This window comes from Meira miltonrushii, assembly GCF_003144205.1.
Source record: "Meira miltonrushii strain MCA 3882 unplaced genomic scaffold FA14scaffold_4, whole genome shotgun sequence".
Taxonomy (NCBI): Eukaryota; Fungi; Basidiomycota; class Exobasidiomycetes; order Exobasidiales; family Brachybasidiaceae; genus Meira; species Meira miltonrushii.
The window spans coordinates 1054608-1074271 of NW_020289946.1; the positions used below are offsets into that span (position 1 = coordinate 1054608).

At 44.5% G+C, this 19664-nt stretch overlaps 5 protein-coding genes across 5 annotated transcripts; 2 read left to right on the forward strand and 3 right to left on the reverse strand.

Annotated features, from left to right (window-relative positions):
* Positions 1-38: 38 nt before the first annotated feature.
* FA14DRAFT_137972 (putative ATP dependent RNA helicase) lies at positions 39-6907 on the reverse strand. Its single transcript, XM_025497046.1, has one exon. The coding sequence runs from the start codon at positions 6768-6770 to the stop codon at positions 114-116; it is 6657 nt and encodes a 2218-aa protein (XP_025353161.1). The 5' UTR covers positions 6771-6907; the 3' UTR covers positions 39-113.
* A 201-nt stretch (positions 6908-7108) lies between these two features.
* FA14DRAFT_162108 (uncharacterized protein) lies at positions 7109-12865 on the forward strand. The gene has a single exon (XM_025499427.1). It carries the CDS (start codon positions 7195-7197, stop codon positions 12694-12696), a length of 5502 nt encoding a protein of 1833 aa, XP_025353162.1. The 5' UTR covers positions 7109-7194; the 3' UTR covers positions 12697-12865.
* On the reverse strand, positions 12787-14406 carry FA14DRAFT_78830 (uncharacterized protein). The gene is made up of 4 exons (XM_025502893.1): positions 13869-14406; positions 13316-13806; positions 13098-13238; positions 12787-13022 (listed from the first exon to the last, which is right to left on the reverse strand). The coding sequence occupies exons 1-4, from the start codon at positions 14274-14276 to the stop codon at positions 12878-12880; spliced, it is 1185 nt and encodes a 394-aa protein (XP_025353163.1). The 5' UTR covers positions 14277-14406; the 3' UTR covers positions 12787-12877.
* A 1305-nt stretch (positions 14407-15711) lies between these two features.
* Positions 15712-16623, forward strand: FA14DRAFT_78846 (uncharacterized protein). Its single transcript, XM_025502894.1, has one exon. The coding sequence runs from the start codon at positions 15883-15885 to the stop codon at positions 16486-16488; it is 606 nt and encodes a 201-aa protein (XP_025353164.1). The 5' UTR covers positions 15712-15882; the 3' UTR covers positions 16489-16623.
* Positions 16624-17104: 481 nt separating this feature from the next.
* On the reverse strand, positions 17105-19609 carry FA14DRAFT_126528 (cryptochrome; the record flags this gene model as incomplete). Its single annotated transcript, XM_025496753.1, has 2 exons — positions 17105-17532; positions 17650-19609. The coding sequence occupies 2 exons, from the start codon at positions 19607-19609 to the stop codon at positions 17105-17107; spliced, it is 2388 nt and encodes a 795-aa protein (XP_025353165.1).
* Between the last annotated feature and the right edge of the window lie 55 nt (positions 19610-19664).

Consider the following 19664-nt stretch of genomic DNA (forward strand, 5'->3'; position numbering starts at 1 on the left):
TGTACTCCCATTTCCAGTATCTTTCATGTACAATAATTGTCTCATAATGTAGCAAAAATAAATTGGTTGTACAAAACGGTTAACTTTTTCTAGAATACAAAAATCCAATATTTTTACGATTGATCCATTTCCTCATCTTCATCTTCTTCCTCCTCCTCCTCGTCATCGCTATCAACACCTTCGGCAATATCAAGAGGTGGCAAATCCAATTCACGATCTGCACCGATGTAACTATCGGCCAAAACGTACAATTTGAGATGCTCGAACTTTCCTTTTGGCAAGGTGAATTCGAGTTTGAACGAACTCTTTTTGCCTTTTACGCTGTCCAAGATGACCTTTTTGATGCTCAACAAATTACGGCTTCCACTATCTCCCACAATCACCCACCAACTACAATACTTTTTGCGCAAAGGATAAAAGGGTGCGATGATATGCTGATCTTGGTCAGGCTCCTCCTCCTCGTCTTCGTCATCATCATTTTGACTCAACTTGACATCAAGAGTAATTGAATCTGATGCGCGTAATCCTTCCGTTTCTTCAAACTCGAATGCAACTTCAACGTACGGGTAGTTGTTGGTGAAATTTGCTACGTCCATCATATCACGATCGCTCATGCGTAACAAATCCTTCTGTTCTTCGGGCGAAAGATCCGGTAGGGTATCAGCCAAATCGTAAACGCTCTCTTTAATTCCCCTTTCTCGACAGCGTGCAATTGTTTCAGAAGTGAAATGAGGCACCTGCTTCAAAGGAGAATCTTTGTCCCACATTGCTTGAACGATCATTTGACTTAATTCCATCGCAGTCAAGGCGTTCAGTTGAGCATTGCTTGACATCACGTCCACACAAGCGCTCAATAAGTTCAAGATGCGTTTGAGAATCCACTCTTGATCGTGTGCCAGATCGACTGGAAGATTGATACGTGCAAAATGTGCTTGCAAAAGGACAAAGACCTTGTGGTAAGGTGTATAGAAGTTGATGTTGTCCAATTTGAACGGCACGCGGTCATAGATTCGACGCAAAGTTGTTTCTTCATGTTGTCTGATTGGCAGATCTTCAAATTCGGCTGCGGAAGAAACAATTTCCAGCAAGCCTTTGAGCTTTGTTCGGCCTTTCAGGGACATATTAAAGACGTCAATTGTGACGTAAGATACGTTGTAGAAGCTAGCAACCATGCCCAAGTTCAACGGGCTGACATCCATCTCATCTTCGATTGCGATGCATTTTGAGCCTTCCAAATCGTTCAGAGTGGTTTCTACCAGCTCACTCAACCAATCTCCAATATGTTGCATATCCTTGCCTTGACAGTTGTACACTTGTGGATTCATCATCAGTCGCCTGTATAGTAGCGTCCATGTCAAGATATCAACTGCGCTCTGTTTATCATCGATCGTCTTGGCAACAATTTCGGCATTGAAGAAATCTTGGCAGACTGCATTGAGTCTTGATTCGATTGGCAATCCTTCGGTCAAGAATTTCTTAAAGTATTCCTTCCTGTTTGCTTGCACGAAGACGACGCATTTTGCTGCACCTTCGTCTGCATCCTGGTCTTCGTCGTCATTCGATTCAATGAGAGTTGCATGTCCGACCATTTGTAAGACATCAGTCATTGTGTAGTCGACGTATCTATGTTCCCTTCCTTCGTACGTTTGACAGCTCATCAGCAGGACCAAATGGGCACGCATTGGACAATCCCATGCCATCTCCTTGCTCACGACAACCACTTGAATTGCGCCAGCGTTGTATAACCTTTGCACGATCCTAGCATCGCCTCGACTTAACCCTTCGTGATAGAAACCGATTCCGTATTGCAACACTTCGCGTAGTTCCTCATCCTCCACGCGATCCAAATGAGGTCTCAACTCATTCTCTTCGATATTCAAAAATCTACTTGTATCTTCTTGACCTTCTCGTTCACTATCCGCTATAACGTATGCCAACAGGTCATTTGCCGTCAAAATTGCTTGCTTACGACTTGGCACAAAGGCCAATACGGGAGATTCTGGACTTCTTTCAACAATGGCAAGATAGGCAGGCTTGGCCATAGCGATCATCAAGCTGGGGAAATGTGGAATGTCAAAGCTTTGAAGATGGACTTCCAATGGCGTAGGTCTTGAAGCAGGGCTAAAGTTGAACATGTTTCCACTCTTTACACCAAGCCATTCTCCAACGTCTCTTGCATTTCCAAGAGGCACACTTAGAGCTAAGAATCGAGTCGAATTAGAAGTTTGAGCGGCAATGAATCGAGCACGAGACAAGACTACTTCGTACGTTGGTCCTACCTTCCAATCTCCGAGCAATTGTACATCATCGGCAATGTACAATCCAATCTTCTGCACATTCTTCCTCTGTCTCCAACGACGTGAGATCACATCCCATTGTTCAGGAGTGGCAACGATTACGTCTCCCATCTCCAACTGTCGCAAGTCAGAGCTAGTCTCGCCAGATAGAGAGCAAATCTCTTTTCCTCCACGATAATTGCCAAAGCGTGCCTTCCATTCTGCAACCCTAGAGCTTACCATGGATTCATACGGCACCAAGCAAACGATTCGATCTGTTCCTTGATCTTCTTTGCGTGTCCAGAACCGTATCATGGCCAGCTCGGCACAGACCGTTTTGCCACTTCCCGTTGGCGCGGCAATAAAGACAGATGCATCAGAAGCATACAATGCATGGAAAGTTTGAGATTGAATCTTGTTGAAATATTTGAATCGATTCACATACAGCTGTTGAGCTTCTTCATCCTCCAAAGCACTAATTGGTTGGTTTTGCAGATCGAGCAATGGTGTGTGGGGCGGGAATTTCTCTGGCAAGATCAAATTCATGAAAGAGATTGGCAAACGCACTTCTGACTGAAGCCAACGATCACTGACCACACTGATGTAGTAATTTGGTGGCACAGGTGAGGTCATGTTCACTGTGAAAGATACTGTATGTTCCTCTTCGGCAAATCGTTGCTTGAGCACAAAAACCTCATGATGTAGAATCACTTCTCCATCAACATCCTCAACCAAAATATGGAAAGCTTGAGCGTGTCCATGTACTTTTTCATCCCATTGGAAATCAGGAGTGATGGTCAGTTGAACACTTAGTAGACTGGTCGTGATAGGTTGGAAGAATGCTTGCAGGTCCAATCTAGGAAACTGATTCACCAATCTGTGAATCGGTCGACCGGCTTTTGGTAATCCAATCAGTTCACCAATCTCATTTGGCTCTAAATCACGCAATCGATTCCAAGGATATTCCTTCCTTTCCAATCTCCTGATCAAATCGTGCGGAACACCTTTGAATTGACGTAAAGGCGTCATACTGTTCCATTGACGCATTTCCACCATTTTGCAAAGATCCAAGGCCGAATGTGCTAAACGAGCATAGCCACGTTTGATGCAGATTTCAAAAATTGCACGCAAGATACGACCAGCAGATTGAGTGATGTACACCATATCCGCTGCCAACACATACCCTTCCAAGCTCAATTGAGAGATCCAAGTCTGCAAAAGCACATTTACTTTAGCTGATGGATCTGGAATTGCTTCCTTTACGGGTACTGGTACGCGCTCCAACAATTTGGCAACTTCCAATTTTTCGTCTTGTCGAATGACTTGATGCTTGAATTCTTCCGATAGAGCGAAAACACGAAAGAGATCGACCATACTCAAATAAGGACGTAAATGTTGATTGTAGGTGCTCATACTACGGTGAGTGATGTAGTAATGCGAAGCAATCTTTCCGAGATCGTTAGATTGAAAGATTCCGCTCTTTCGATCATATTTTAGCAATCCACATTTCTCCAAAACAACTGCAGCTGAGTGAATGATGTCTGCACGCTTTTGTTCGAGATACGGATCGTCGTCTGCGTAGTCGGCAGTGACGCTGTACAAAGAAGGCGTTCTGAGCATGCGCACGTACAGATACGTATAGCCCAACCAAGCAACCGCTTCATCACGATTACGAATAGTACCGAGAACAATCTCTGCGTTGAGATTGTCTGCCAATTTGGACACCAGTTGAGATTCGATCGGCAATTGTTGATTCAAGAGACTCAAGTAGTATTGCAATTCATTGTGATTGGTAATGATTATACCTTCACCGTACGAGTCAAATTGCGGCCTTCCTGCACGACCGAGCATTTGCAACATATCTTGTGGAGATAATTCTACCCATTGTCCTTTCTCTGGATTATAAATTTGAGTACCTTTGATGATTACTGTATGTGCGGGTAAATTGACACCCCAAGCAAGAGTTGCCGTCGAAACAAGGACCTGCAAATGCCCATCTTGGAATAAATCTTCTACCAATTGTCGGTCAGGTCTGGTCATACCCGCATGATGGATACCGAACCCATACGGCAAAAGATCGCGCAGGTTTGCGTCTTTGACATGTTCCAATTCCGACTGTAGCACTTCGCGACTTGCACTTGATTGTGGCAAGAATCGGGAGAGGGTGTCTTGCTCCATTGCTTGATCACGAATGAATTTGGCCGTCTTTGCAGTTTCTTTTCTGCTGTGCGTAAAGATCAAGACTTGATTCTTTCCTGCTTGATCAAGGGTTTTCTCGTACGTTACTTCATTCATTACCTGTAATCGTTTGATTGCTTTCTTCTCTGTGATGCCGATAAACTCTTGCTGTAATGGACAAGGTCGGTAGGATGCCTCAAAGTAGAACAAGCCTTTCTTGGGATTGACGCGCAAGAATGTTGCCACATCTTTGTAGTTTGGCAAAGTGGCACTCAATCCAACCAATCGAACGGGATCATTCAATTGTTCCATACGACGAATTGTTCGGGCGACAATACTTTCCAGTACAGGTCCTCTATCGTCGTGCAAAAGATGGATCTCATCAATGATCATTAGCCTGACCAAGTTAGTGTAGGAAGTATCAGAACTTTTGCGGCTAATAACGTCCCATTTCTCTGGAGTGGTGACAATGATTTGCGTTTGTGCAATTCGTTCTTTTGTCAGTTGACTATCCCCTGTAAGTTCATTCACCACAACATCGAAAACAGCAAGCCGTTCGCGGAAGTTGGACGCTTGTTCAGCAACCAATGCTTTCATTGGAGCAACATAGACAATCTTGAATGCATCCAAATCAAACTTCCCACTTCTTTCGTCACGCCATTTTGACAATTCGTGCAAGATTGTCAACATGGCAACGTTCGTCTTTCCGGCTCCTGTTGGCGCACAAAGTAGCATAGGATCATCCTCTCCGAATGCGACAGGATAACACCTAGATTGAACAGGATTGAGAGAAGTTGCACCGGGGAAAGCCGCCTGAGCCCAAACAGGAAGACTTGAGATAGGAACTATCTCACTTTCAGGCACAGTTCTATTGACAGGCGCGGGAACATGAATCTCTTCGTATCCTTTCTTCGTTCGCTTGAATGATCCCTCTGGCAATCGGACTTTTGCATTGGTGTTCAAATGCGCACCTTGACTGAATGACATCGCTTCTAGATCGACGACTTTGCGTGGCTGAACTGTGGTGCCTGGCGCAAGAGTGACCTTTCTTGTGATTTTGTAGGCTCTCTCTTTACTCTTCTCGTCCAGATCCATGGGCACCAGGTTGGTATTTTGACCCTGTTTGCTTGTGTCTCCTTGCAACTTTTTCAAGATCCAGCCCAATTCATTCTCGCGCATATTGACCTGAATGTTCACTTTTTCATCCTCATCAGCACGGCCAAGCTTTGTGCACCAGACAATGATATCTCGATTCTTGACCAGGAGCTCCACAACTTCAAAGTGTTCGTAATCAAAAAGCTCCATTAAGCTATTCTCACAATCACGTATGTTTGCATCCGATGCCATAATTTCCATCGCAGCTTCGGCTTTTTGGTTGGCTTCATGCTCATCGGAGTAGATTGTAGCAAGATGTCTTTGCAGCCAGAATGCATCAATGTCATGCACTGTTAGTGACGCTTTCTTCAGCTTATTGGACGATGATTGTCCAATTTTGATGGCTTCCTGATCCGCATCGCTTTCTGACGCTTGATCTCCATCATCACTGTCAGATCCTTCCTCCTTTACAGCCTGACCATCGCCTTCTTCCTCATCATCATCCTCTTCTCTAACGACAAATGTTTCTTGTTCCTCTTCACTTTGATCTTCATCATCGTCGAATAGCACCGCTACTCCTTCTTCATCTGCCACGGCACCAGCCCTTCTGTCTGCATCTGGATCATCCTCTTCTAGCCTATTGTCACGCTCAAAGTCTGTTAGACGCTTTCCAAGATTAACCAATTGACTGAATGTGTCTGGAGTGATGGAGCCAATGATAGATTCAATCTCTTTCTTTCGATCAGGATCTTTCATCTCGTCATCCTTTAGTGCTTGTATGACAACATCTGCAGCAGAGCGAACCACATCGCCAGATTGATCTCCTAAAGCGGTTGCTATGATACTTAAAATGAATTCATATGCCTCTCGCGTTTCAGCTGTTCTTGGCATATACGACAATCCTTCCAGATCCGCTGTTGCTTGTAAGATGTCAGCATACTTTGCACCCGATGATGATGCCAGCCCATTTTGTCGAGCAGGTTTTCGTATCCGTCCGCTTTCATCTTGGTCAGCTCTTCTTTTCTTCTTTTCTAAATCTTTCACTTGCTCTCTTCCAGCACGAGATCCCATTGCTTTTGGATCGATCCGTCCCACCAAACTTTCCGCTTCGCCTGTGCCTTCATTTTCTGTTCTATTTAGATACCTTCGATCGGTTTGAGTGACGAGAGATGAGATGGCAGAATACTGGTATCCTGATAAATCAGGATTTTTTGGTGGCATCTTGAGCAACTTTTGTCCACCGCCACAAGATCTTATTCAAATCCAATTCCTTCCAAACTTCTCCAAACACTTTGAAGATTATAGCAGAATCAGATCTGAGGTTGATGCATTCGAGAGTGGCGGATGTTGGAGTGATGACATAAATGAGAAGAAGTTGTGATATTCAAAATTCTTGTGCAGGCTCAGCTTTGACGCGCTAAAATTTCACTTCTCAGCGTAAACCAAAATCCATCCACACCCAGTGGTCTTGCTCGAAGTTACAGTTACGCCCTTCAAATGGGCGTAAAGGAAATGCGGCTTTGAGTCGATCTCATCTTTTTCACTTTCTCACCATTTACCTCCTCAATCCTTCATTTCAACCTTCTCACCCTTTTGAGGAAAAAAAGACGATAAAGCTCAGGATAGCTTTACGCTTCAAATCCGCATGGTTGCGATCTCCTCATCCGACCAAGAGCATGATGGTATTCAACATGCAAACTCAAACTCAGAAACAGATAAATCTATAAATACACACATGACGCCAATCGAAAAAGAGAAGGAGATTCTCGGAGAAATCGATCCAAAAGACGTTCCAGAATCCAGCTCAACCTTACAGAATGACTCAAGGATAGAAACTGAAACACCTGTCGATACAATCATGCCTTCCGCTCCTTCCGCCCAAGCTGAAGGGATGACCGAGCTCAAAGGCGAAACTCTACCATCTTCATCCGATGCTCTAGGGTCGATTGATTCAGCAATCAGCTCAAAGTCATTGCAAGAGGCATCACAAAATACTGCAGAGATGAACAATTCATCGGATGCATCAGCATACATCCCCGCCAACGGAGATCAGTCACGTCAGGAGCAAGCATTTGATGGCGCAGAAGACGGCCTAAATGGTATAGAAGCCGGTGCAGAGGAATACGCAGATGAAGATGGCGGCATTATTCGCTGTATATGCGAATGTGACGATGATGATGGATTCACTATTCAATGCGACGGCTGTCTTGTTTGGCAGCATTGTGCATGTTTTGGAATGTCGCAAGCCAGCGTCCCTGAAGTGTATAAATGCGAACAATGCGATCCAAGACCAGTTGATGTGGCATTCGCAAAAGCTCATCAGCAGCGTCGCAAAGATGCAGAGATCCGCAAAAACCTAGCACAACGTAATGTACGCAGAACCTCACATAACAACTCTATCAACCAAGAAAATGGAGATGAACAAATGGAAGCATCGTCTATGGATGTCGAACAAATGCAAGCAGATGTGAACAGTAGAGCCGGCTATCCCAGTAAGCCAGGAAGCATTTCTCGATCACGCAAACCGAGCCAGCAATTAGATCTTAGCAATGCAAAGTTCAACGTCGACGAAACGTCTGCTGCCTCAACTCCTGGAAGTGCAAAGTCTGGAAGGAAACGTTTGAATCCAAAGACAACCACAAGGCGAAACAACGAAAATGCAATGACGCCACGATCGATCACAGCTTTGAGAGAAGCCGCTATGCCTGGCATTCAACTTCCGGGAGGTAGAGGAGAAAGGGTCGACACAACAGATGATGATAACATCGACCGCATTGAAGCATGGCATGTCGAATACACACCAATTAAGGAGAACATGATAAGCGGACAAAAGACGACAAACGTTCTCAATCAAGTTTCGACCAATTTCTCGACAGAAAGTCCTCTACGAGCAATACCCGGCAATGGCAACAAAATGTTGGTCCCTGTTGCCGGAAAGAAGTTGAGAAATCTTGCTCGACAGACGACAGAAGAACCGGAAGAAGCAGAGAGTGAGGTTGCATCGCGCGAACAATCGCAAGCCCCAGAAATTGCTGCTCTATCTGCAATTGGCAATGAGTGTGTTCCTGTCGAAATTGTCGCACCTTCTCTATCCAGCTGTACACAGAAAACTTATGTTCGACAAATATCAGAGATGGCTTCGGCAAGTATCTTCAACGCATTGTTGCAAATGAACGTCCTGTCGAATGCACCACAACGATCTACCTCCGCCAGTCGAATGTTCAGTAAGCCAATAATGCATGGACTGTTTGCAGATGCAAGTATTCCTGCAGGCTGCTTCGTGATGGAATTCCGGGGAGAGGTATATAATGCGGATAATTACCGAGATGATCCCATCAATCAGTACAGGATGATTGGAGCTACTAAACCTTGTGCACATCTGTTTCCACCTCCTTTGAACGTTTGTATTGACGGGCGGCGTTATGGAAATACGGCAAGATTCGCTCGTTTTAGCTGTCATCCTAATGCTGTACTAAGACCAATCATTTTGCGCAAGAAGAATGGCAGTGTACACAATCAGCATGCCACACCTCCCCTTTCGGACAAATCACGCACGACAAAGTCACCCGAACTTTCTCAAAATGGAGACGTTGAAATCGCATTTGGAATTTTCGCGATTACTGATATTGCAAAAACCCACGAAATCACTCTAGGCTGGGAATGGGATGACCATCATATCGTGCATCTTTTACCGCAATTGGCTCGGAATCCTATGTTGGGCGTATTGGATGTACAAGATGCGGTCAGCTTATCCACCACAAATCCGAAAAGTTGGGATAGAGAAACACGCAATGCTGCCATTTCAACTTTGGTGGAGAAGGGAGATTTCCCATATGCAGACACTGATTTCAGCGCAAAGATGAACAGTATCATGACAGTTTTGTTGAGCAGTTGTCTTTGTGCATGTATTGGAAGTGCATCTGCTCCTAGCAGTGGTGGTTCTGCAAGTTCAAACAATGTTAAACGTCAAGATTGCGCAATCGTTCAAATGTTACGCCTATCACAAGGTATGGCTTTGTTGAATGTGCATTTGCCCATTCATAAATCCAATCGGAAGAGTAGACCGCCAGATTTTGATCCCCTTGTCGGCAAACGTCGTTGGTGGAGACCCGATGTAATGCCTTTGACACCACCCGAGATCGAAAGGGATGAAGAGGAAAGGATTCTATCCCAGTTTCCTGTGCCATACGTTTTGGGTCATGGAGGTAAAGTAGCCAGAATCCAAGAAGATGATTTGGAACGTGTTCGACAAGCTCCTGAAAAGATCATGGATGGCATTGAAGGACTAGATAGGGATCGCTTTGAAGAAAGGGCCCAGACAGGCATCGAAGACCTTGAGATGGACGATGCTGCTTCGGACGCATCTTCAGCCACAGAAGCGTTGGAAGGCGCTAGTGATGATGAAGGAGAGGTTGACACTTCTATGAGAATAGACGGCGAGCACGTGATGATTGCTAGAGATGATCATGGAACATTTTTAGTGCACACTGCTCTACCACCGAAGAAGCGGATTTCTGGCACCCGACTCAAAGCTGTGTCGCCTGGAGTAGAGGAGAAGGGTGTCGAATATCGTGGAAAGAAGAAACGTCGCCCAAGTCTAAGTGAAACATCAAGATCATCCAAGAGACACAGAGTAGGTCATCAACAAAAACGCTCGCGACCACTGGAGCAAATCTACAGCGATGATGACGATGAAGATGAGCAAGATGAAGCGGCTGTGCGTCGCAGAAGCTCTAGCTCGAAGCGAAAGAACAAGATAATCGATCCATCTTCCCCTCTCAGCACGGTGCCATCTGACATTGATGAAGATGCAGACTCGGATGATGAGGAGAATGTTGCCATCACAAGGGATGATACAATTGCATTGAGACAAAAAGCTAGTAACAAAAGACTCAACAAGCGCAGAGAGGATTCGCAAGATGTGAGCGTGGATGGTGATTCGAAACAATCAGACAGTAAACCTGTAGCAAAGAAGAAATCGTCTTCTAAATCCTCTAAAGATCGTCTTGCAAGGAGAAGAGAATTGCTTGGCGACTTTTTGGATGACAGTGAGTCGTCTGAGGATGAGGAAGTAGGAAAAGGCACCTCCGATGAGGTCGCAAAGAGCTCTGTCAAGGCCGAATCGAGAAGAAAGATGACAATCATAGAGGACGAAACAGAAAATGCTTCTGGAGACGAAAGCAAAGTGGAAGTGGAACGTACAGGCTCAATTACTCCAACACCAACTATTGACCCGCTCATTGGCGACCAAAGCAGCGTACAGGATAGCCCAACATCGATGCAGTTTGATCCGACCCCTCAATCAATCGCACCACCGCCACTTCCGCCTGTCGAAGTGCCAAAAGCGAAATTATCATTGGCAGATTATAAGAAGCGACTTGCGGAAAGAAGGACATCTAATCAATCAGGTCAGATGACTCCACTTATCACACCTACTTATGGTGTGAATGCTTCTCCCGAAAAGCCTTCTTTGCCAGGCACACCTTTGGATACCCCAACGCCTGGCTCAGCAAGTGCTTTGTACGGAGGTTTCAACTTTCCTATGCCACCTGCGCCTTTGCCTGCTGCTAGTATGGCTTCTTCAAGTATCGCAGCTACTTCGGTAGCCAATACTTCAAATGATTCGACAACTGTTTCTTCTTCAGTCGTTGTGAAGCAGGAGCCTGGAAATGCAGCCAGCTTACCACGTTCCACCTCGGTCCGAGCTACATCTCCACCAAAGCTCGGTCTCAATACTGCATTAAGAGATGGCGCTTCGAATTATCCTCTCACACCATTCTCAGCAAGATTTCCACCTCCTGCACAGGAGACGAAAGTCTCAGCTGCATCTGCTTCAACATCTTTCCCGCAGCCTCGACCGGCACAAACTGCATCGACAGAATTCGGTTCCATTCCTGCACCTCAACGGTCATTTTCACACGGATCAATGGATTCAAATTCATCTTTCAATAGAGATGATGGCAATGCAACAGCTTTACGTCATGTTTCAGGTCCGACGGTATCTAGCCCCGTTTCTTTACGAGCATCTATCCCTCCGCCATCTCCACGAGCAAGTTTTGCAAGTCAGCCCATTGCAGAAGGCCAGCAACAGCCTTCTTCCGCTGATCCGACCTTCAACCCTCCTCGCGGACCAAAAGCTCTCATCAATTCCGCTCCTTTACCACCACCAGTTGCGGCCAGTGTGGCTACTATTAGCAATCCATCCAATGTCGAGACGGCAACACGTGAAGGAGGATCGGATGAAAACGCCGTAACAAAACAAGAATCACCTTCAATACCAGCAGCATCTTCTGCTATTGCACCTCCAGGTATTGAAGCTCGATTATCTACAAGTTCTGCACCCTCCGAGTCTGGCCAAGGTATGGGTCCGAAGGAAGCATCTGTGCCACCACCTTCACCTGGCTCCGTAAAAACAGAAGCAAGCGCTGCTGCACCTTCTAACACAACTCTCAACGACTTTGCCAATGTTCCCAAAGGCCCTGCAAGGATGCGCGAAAGAGAATCAGGACGTGAACGCGAATGGGATCGAAGTGCAGAACGTAGCGCAGAAAGAACTCCAACAGAGCGTTTTGCAGAACGCGGAGATCGCGATCGTGATTGGGATCGCATGGATCGTATGGAGAGAATCGATCGTATGGAACGAATTGAACGGATGGAAAGAATGGAGCGTATGGACCGCATGGAACGGATGGACAGAGAGCGTGATCGAGAAAGAGATCGCGATTTGTTTGCAACATCTTCTATGGGTCCTCCTGCCCATGCTCGTGCTTCAGATTATCGAGACAGTCGACCATCATCTCGAAGTGGAGAATGGGATCGAGACATTCGTGATCGTGAGAGGGACTATGGTGCTGATCGTGATTACATGAACGACTACGGCAGCAGTTATGATCGTGAAAGAAGTCGTCGAATCGATGAAGACAGATATGATCGTTCTCGATCTTATGCCGGAAGACCGCCTTTGTCACCGTATGATCGCCCTTCAGCATATGACAGTGTCCCACCTTCGAGTGCTCATCTTTCGTCAGGTCCACGTCCCGTTCCACCGTATGGTTCAAGCTCAAGAGGAGGTTATGGACGTGGCGGAGTTCCTTGGGCAGGCAGAGCACGTACTCGTGGTCGTGGAAGCCGAGGAGCATGGCGTTAAGAAAGTGCTTTTTAACTTTGTACAATTAATTTTACACCTCTCTTGCTTTTGCCCTTTTTGGATTAGAAACCTGCTCTTTGGATATGTATGAAATTTACTATACTGTACTCTACCTTGCTCATCAGATAAAATACAGATTCATTATGAAGATCAATGAAAGATAATTCACGTTGGTCCAAATCTACGATTCCGTGTTGTTTAGATACGAAAGAACGTCTTGGATTACATCTTGGAAAAATGGATGAATGGTGTCGTCTTTCCAAAATGCTTTTGACCAATCAAGAGAGATTGTGGTTCTAGATGCAAACGCATAACCTCTGAAGAATCTAGGAAGGGGAAAAGGAGGTTTTCAATAAGCAAAAAAAAACCTTCTAATACTATCTGAATAGAAATCGACTCACAAAGCAGAGTCGGAATTCATATCGAGATGGGTCTGATACGAAATGATTTTCGTCTTGATCTGTTGTTGTGTGCCTTTCTGTGGCATATATCGATCATCCAAACGAGAGTCAGAGTAAAAATGGCACAATTGTTTAAAGTATCTGAAAAGATGAATGAAATATAGGATAAGCTTTCTGTTTTTCGTTTTGTTGCCGTGCGATCTATCTTGTATACTTACGCATATCCGCCTTCCGTAATGTAATTTTGATGGACGCACATTATCGCCCGTGAATATCTTGCCAAAGCTGACCTGTATGCGTTGCTAGAAGCTTTTTCGTACTCATTCATAGCATCTTTTGCCAATAAGGCAATACCATTTCTTTTTTGACCGCCCTGTCTGAAAAGAGTTAAAGCTTGACCATACTTTTGCATGGAAATGAACATCGGAACAAACGCATTACCCGAATATTGTTGTTGCAAAAGTGCAGGTCTGGTATCTATGGGATAACTATCGAACCATACGCTTTCTTTATTCTTCTCTTCCTCTTCGATAAATTTTACACCAAAACGCAAAACAACAATCGCATGCAGGAGTGCAGTAACGGAAACAACTAATTGTCGTGCAGCAGAGTGAAGCGTATCACTTTGCTCTTTTGTTAAAGTGTGTAAGAGGTGACCTGATCTTCCTATAGGCTCAATTATTTTAACTTTAGGCATTGTTGGAAGTGCCTGAAAAAGAAGGATATTGTATGTGAGATAAAGTCGAGAGTAAAAATCACATTGATACTCACCCAGCCTCGCACCTTCTCTTCCACTGATAGGTTCAAAAACACCTTTTCTCCATGTTTCGAATCAACGACTTGATCAGCACTTAATGGCGGAAGCTCGAGACACCTTTCCTCTTCGCTATCTGTTGTCGTATACAGTAAACTGTTCAGATCATTCAAAATGATGGCCACCGTTCCGCTATCAGAGATGATATGATCCATGCGTAACAACAAGATGATCTTGTTTGTTGTAAAATTACTCGGTAGTAAAACTGTAAGATCACAATTGGGCTTTGTCAATGGCCTAGCAGTACTGCATTGTTCAAGATAATTGCAGATGAATAAAGAGTCTAGCTCATTTGCATCTTGTTCTAGTTGAACAAATTTGCATGTTTCACTGGCTTTTTCTAGCACATCGTTTTGATGAAACATCAGGCTGTTGGTATCGTCTGGATAAACACATGTGCCTGGGTGAAGGCTTCGTACGTTAATCCAGGCTTTGCGGACGTGGTCTGTGATATCAAGTCGATCTCTTGCTTCACCAAGCTGTATGACAGCTGCTCCGTATATACTGAGGAAAATCAAAGGAATGAATACATGAAGTTGCTCATCAGCTCAAGATATGAACACTCACTCACATATACGACCCGGATTGTCTTCACAAAGATTTTTGTATAATTCTTCTGTACCGCCTAGACGTCTTTTGTAAATTCCGTCCGATATTTTGCGCCATTCACATCGATTATCTTTTGCCATCTGTCGAAGCTCTCAAGGTGGTGATGATAAGAAGCTTTTGTGCTTGCATTGTGGCAGAGGACGGCATGGTGATAGCGGCTCATTAGCGTGATCCAAATCAATCACGGGCTCATCATTGTCCAATTAGCGTAGCAAATCAAGAATTTAAAGTGGTTTTGAATTAATTAATGCACAACGGCTTGAAGCATATCCTACCTCAAGGCATTAGACCATTCAGATGGAGGCAAAACTGAGGAAAGCATTGTAAGTGCAGCCAAAACCTTTAATTTTAGCCGTAATACGTGACGGCAAGATATGTTCAAGATGAATAAAGCATTGGAGCCAAAACGCCTCAAGTGTGAGAACGTTTATATCAATATGAGAGGAGGTTACTTAAAGACCTTTTCACTTATGCGGTAACGTTCTAATCAGTTGGAACGGTTGCACCTGCCATGTTCCTGCATCCACATATTTAAGGTGGAATATCACATAACAATCAACTTGCTATGGGGGATAACTTATGGGGGATAACTATGACTGTCACTTCATTGTTCCAGGGCTGCTGCCTGATTCCTACTGTGCAGGCTGATGAATTCTTGGGGCATCTCAATGTTGATCTGTTTCAAGCCGACTTCTTGTTCCTGCAGCTATTGATTGATTTCTCTTATCTTTGAGTTCGAAGTGCGGGATGCTTATCTATGCGGCACTTTATCACTTTCAACGCGTTTCTATCTTTTGCACTATTAAGGTCTTGGCATATTAACGTCGATCCTCATTAATCAAATCATTTTAACTTCCATATTCATCCATCATCTGAATTAATTGAATGGTAGTCATAACTATATAAGTGCATAATATTCAAACTGTTGTGGGTGACCTTGATCGCTTTTGACATGTTGGTTATATAAATGAACACGTCAAAATGCCATTTGATGAAGTCATTACCGTAATTGTGTGTGAAAAAAGGAAGCAATGGCTAAGGTACGCTGCCCGGTTATAGGACAAGTTACGCAGGCTGAACTTTCCCGGCTGACGTTTGCGGGCGAATTATCTGCACAAAGGTATAATTGACGTGATTTGGGCATATTACCAGTGTACTTAAGTTCTCTTGCACCTATAAAATTCTTTATCTCGTAAACTGCACTCCATTGTTATTTCCCTTTTTTAAAGCGTGCATGATTTAATCTTCAGGTAACTCTTCTCTTATCTCTCGTTCAAACTGTCTACCTTTTAAACATCATATTCCACTTCTCCACCACCATCTCAACACGCACACACATACACACCTACGCAATCAACAACCATGGTTCACGAAGAACGTGGAAGAGAAACTTTCGCATCCACAGGTCGTGGTGGAGCAGGTAATGCAGTTCGTTCGCCTTCTCGTGGTAGACCGACGGAAGAACCAGTAGAAGCTCAAGCAGCCGCTGCTTTTCATGCAAATCAACAACACGTTCGTGCCGGTCGTGGAGGAGCAGGAAACGTTCGTTCTCCTTCAAGAGATCCAAAAGATCGTGTTAAATACGCAGAAATGGAAAAGAAAGAACATCAATTACAAGCTGATGCTGTTAAACGTGACGCTCATGCAATTCATTCTTCCGGTCGTGGAGGCGCAGGTAATATGAAACATCGTGAAGAATCTCCAAGAGGTCGTGGTGAAGGTGCAGTAAGCAACGCAATTCGTTCTTTATCCAGATCTCGTTCTCGTGAACCAAGAAGTTCAAGTGGCACTCGCGGCGCAATGGCTTCGGAAACTGGTAATGAAAAATTACAAAGCGTTGATGAAGCATCCACAATTAATGGATCAACGCATCATCATGAAAAACAAGGTTTCGTTAACAAGATTGCCAGTCATATTCCAGGTATAGGAGGTCACTCTCATGCTAATCACAGTAATGGAGATGCTTGAAGATTTTTGTGCATCCAAAAAAAAAAAGGTCAAATGGAAAGAAGAGATGAAATACGATACCCACCCTGTATGCAACACTTCCCATTCGCATCCATTTGACAACAATTCTTTCTTTTCTCACCGCTCTATCGTTTTCAACTTTCGGAAGAAGGACTTTGTAGATGTTATATACTCTCTGTCGACAGATTATGAAGATCAATATCCTATACCAAGACAGAGTGATTAGCAGAAAAGAATCAACATTGACGGAGCATTTGGCGGAAAGGTAATATGATCCTTGCCAACGTCAGTCACACTCCAGACCATAAGCATAAGTGTTATCAAGCTTTAGATCGATCAGCCACACCGAAGAAGGGCAAAGATGCTGCGGTGTGTTATGAATATTTCACTATGAAGAAGGCCTTTATTAATTGTTATGATAATGACAATTGATGTGCAAAAGAGTGACAAAAAAAGGGTCATTAATCCTAATAGTCAATACATAGGTTCCATGAAGTATAGGTATGATTGCTTATGAAGAAGATTTTTGATTTACTGCTATTGCTTGCTGGCTCGCCTTGAATTTTTTTTGGTGGTGATGGTCAATGTTGTTTGGCTTCCAAAAAATAAATTTCCTTCACGATCTACCATTGCCATTATTTCCTCCTCCATTTCCTTCATGATTTCCATTGCCTCCTCCACCACCACGTCTCCAAGAAGTTTCTCTATCAGCAGCGCTCAATTGAGATGGAGCATTATTGGAAAATGTTGATGCAGCTCCGCCCAAAACGCCACCTACGAATCCACGACCGGATCCTCGATTATTGTTCGTTGGTGTTGCATAGCCAGAGTTTGATCCAGGAGATCCGGTACGTAGTGGGACATGTGAAGCACCAGGACCGATCGAGCCACGGATTCCACGTAGAGGTGGGATCACATTTCGTTCACGTTCATTGCCACTAGCCGGCATTCCATAACTTGCTGTGGGACCATATGTACTCGCACTTGCACTCACATAATCCGTAGCACCGTAGTATTGCGGAGGTCCACCATAACCATGAGGTCCTTGTTGAGGCGCAATCGGTGGTAGGAAATTGGGCGCCATGGTAGATGAAGGAGGGAGTGGAGAACCGTAGCTACCGCCCGTCTGACGAGTATCATTATACCATTGGGGCGCATTACGAGCTTGACCTGGCTTTTTGTACCTTTTCACTTTACCGTCTTTGACTTTCTCTTGTGGATTACCGTACATTTTGCTTCCTACACCTTCTTTACGATCGTAATGCTTTCTCCATGACTCGCTTTCAATGATTGGTTTCATAGGATAAGCGTCCATCGTTACGTCCATGGTTGTCGTCTTCAGTCCATAACGCCGTCTTTCGTCTGCATCCATCAACCAAGGGGTATGAAGAATATCGACCGGCAAATTTCGAAGGGCAGGGATCCACATCTTGACGTATTCACCGTGACTATCGTAGTCTTTTGCTTGTTTGATGCAGTTGAATTGTCTACTTGCACGCGGATCGTTTCCTACACCTGCAACGTATTGCCAATTTCCATAGTTACTCGTAGGGTCATAATCGATCAAATGAGATTGGAAAAATTCTGCTCCGATTCTCCAATCATAACCCAAATCCTTTGACAAGAAACTAGCAACGTTTTGTCTTCCTCTATTACTCATAAAACCGGATTCACGTAATTCTAGAATGTTTGCGTCAATGAAAGGTATTCCCGTTCGACCTTCTAATAATCTTGTAATATGATGATCTGCTCCATCTTTGACTGGATCCCACATCTTCCACCAACCGGGTTGCATCTTCTTTTCTGCTTGTCTTGGATCGGTGGCCTTTTCATATCCACCAATGTCAAAGAGAAGATCGCCAAACTTTTCAGCGACAAAGAAAAAGTAGTCACGCCAGAGCAACTCGAATCTGACCCAGTACGTATTTTGATCTTCACCAAATTTGCGTTCATGTGCATTCAATGCTTCCCAGATGACACGAGGACTGATACTTCCATATGCCAAGAAGGGAGACATCTTTGTACTGTAAGCATGTCCGATCAAGTTGTTTCTTGTTTGTTTATACCGTGCTACTGGTGGTGGATCAGCTTTGCCCCATCTGGATGAGTCAGCAGATTTGCCACGGACAAAATACCATTCCAATCGTTCCAAAGCCGATGATTCTCCTCCTCGAAGCGGGAATGCAGACCCTGAATGTCTTTGTTGCAGTAACGCGGATCCTTCGAGAGAGTATGGTAAAGCGGTGTCGTTCAACGGTCGAAGCAAGCCACGGAGAATATCGTGGAAGGAAATTTGACCTTCTGTCTTTTCTTGACTTTCGGGCACGCGAGATGAGAGACCGTCTACATCAACTTCGTACGAAACATCGAGAGCATAATCCGGTATCGAAGGAACTTTAGGCGGGAAGGCTTTGAATGTTGAAGGGGCTGCTAATGAGGGACGTACCATGCGCGGTCCTAGAGTTTCAACACGCTTTCTAAAGGGAGTGAAAACGTCTGGCGTATCTGCAATCTCAAAAGGAAGATCGGATGGATGAATGAGTGTCTTGCCGTGAACGAATCGCAAGGGTGTATTTGTTCGCTTTAATCGGTCTGCGATCTCTCCTTCGACTTGAATCTCTTGGAATGTCATTTCTTTCTGCATCCAGACACCCTCCACCTCATCACCTTGTTCTTTGAAGCCCTTTACCAAATTTTCAACCACATCTTCCGGTCGACCAAAGCGAATCAATAGATCGGAACCAGCTTCACGCAATCGAAGTCGGAGATCATAAACAGATTCAGAGATAAATCGTGCACGGAAACCACCAGTCTTCCAGAATCCGTAAACTTGAGTGCGCGCTTCAGGCCCTTTCCTTTGATAGTCTGGAAGACCGCTGAGCTCGATCTCCCTTTCATCGAATACGTATACTGGCATAAGGTAATCAGCTGTGGAGGCTAAGGTGTCTTCATCATGAGATTTTTCTGAGTTGTAGTTGTCTGCTGAATCTGTCAAATCTTGATGTGATGCAACATGTGCATAGTGAAAGAGAGGGTTATCGTGAATGCGCAAATCCAAACGTAATAAACAGATCAGTACTTTGCGCTTTTGATTGCCCTTAGGCAAGTCATTTACGCTCATCCTGACGGCGCTTTATTCAAGATCAAGGACCTTTTTACTGAGTCGATGATCGTAC

Coding starts and splice junctions, on each gene's coding strand:
- FA14DRAFT_78846 (XM_025502894.1), top strand. CDS start 15,883: ATGGTTCACGAAGAACGTGGAAGAGAAACTTTCGCATCCACAGGTCGT.
- FA14DRAFT_137972 (XM_025497046.1), bottom strand. CDS start 6,770: ATGCCACCAAAAAATCCTGATTTATCAGGATACCAGTATTCTGCCATC.
- FA14DRAFT_162108 (XM_025499427.1), top strand. CDS start 7,195: ATGGTTGCGATCTCCTCATCCGACCAAGAGCATGATGGTATTCAACAT.
- FA14DRAFT_78830 (XM_025502893.1), bottom strand. CDS start 14,276: ATGTTTCATCAAAACGATGTGCTAGAAAAAGCCAGTGAAACATGCAAA. Junction 13,807..13,868: donor AAGAGAAGGTGCGAGGCTGG/GTGAGTATCAAT, acceptor CTTCTTTTTCAG/GCACTTCCAACAATGCCTAA. Junction 13,023..13,097: donor ATGAATTCCGACTCTGCTTT/GTGAGTCGATTT, acceptor TCCCCTTCCTAG/ATTCTTCAGAGGTTATGCGT.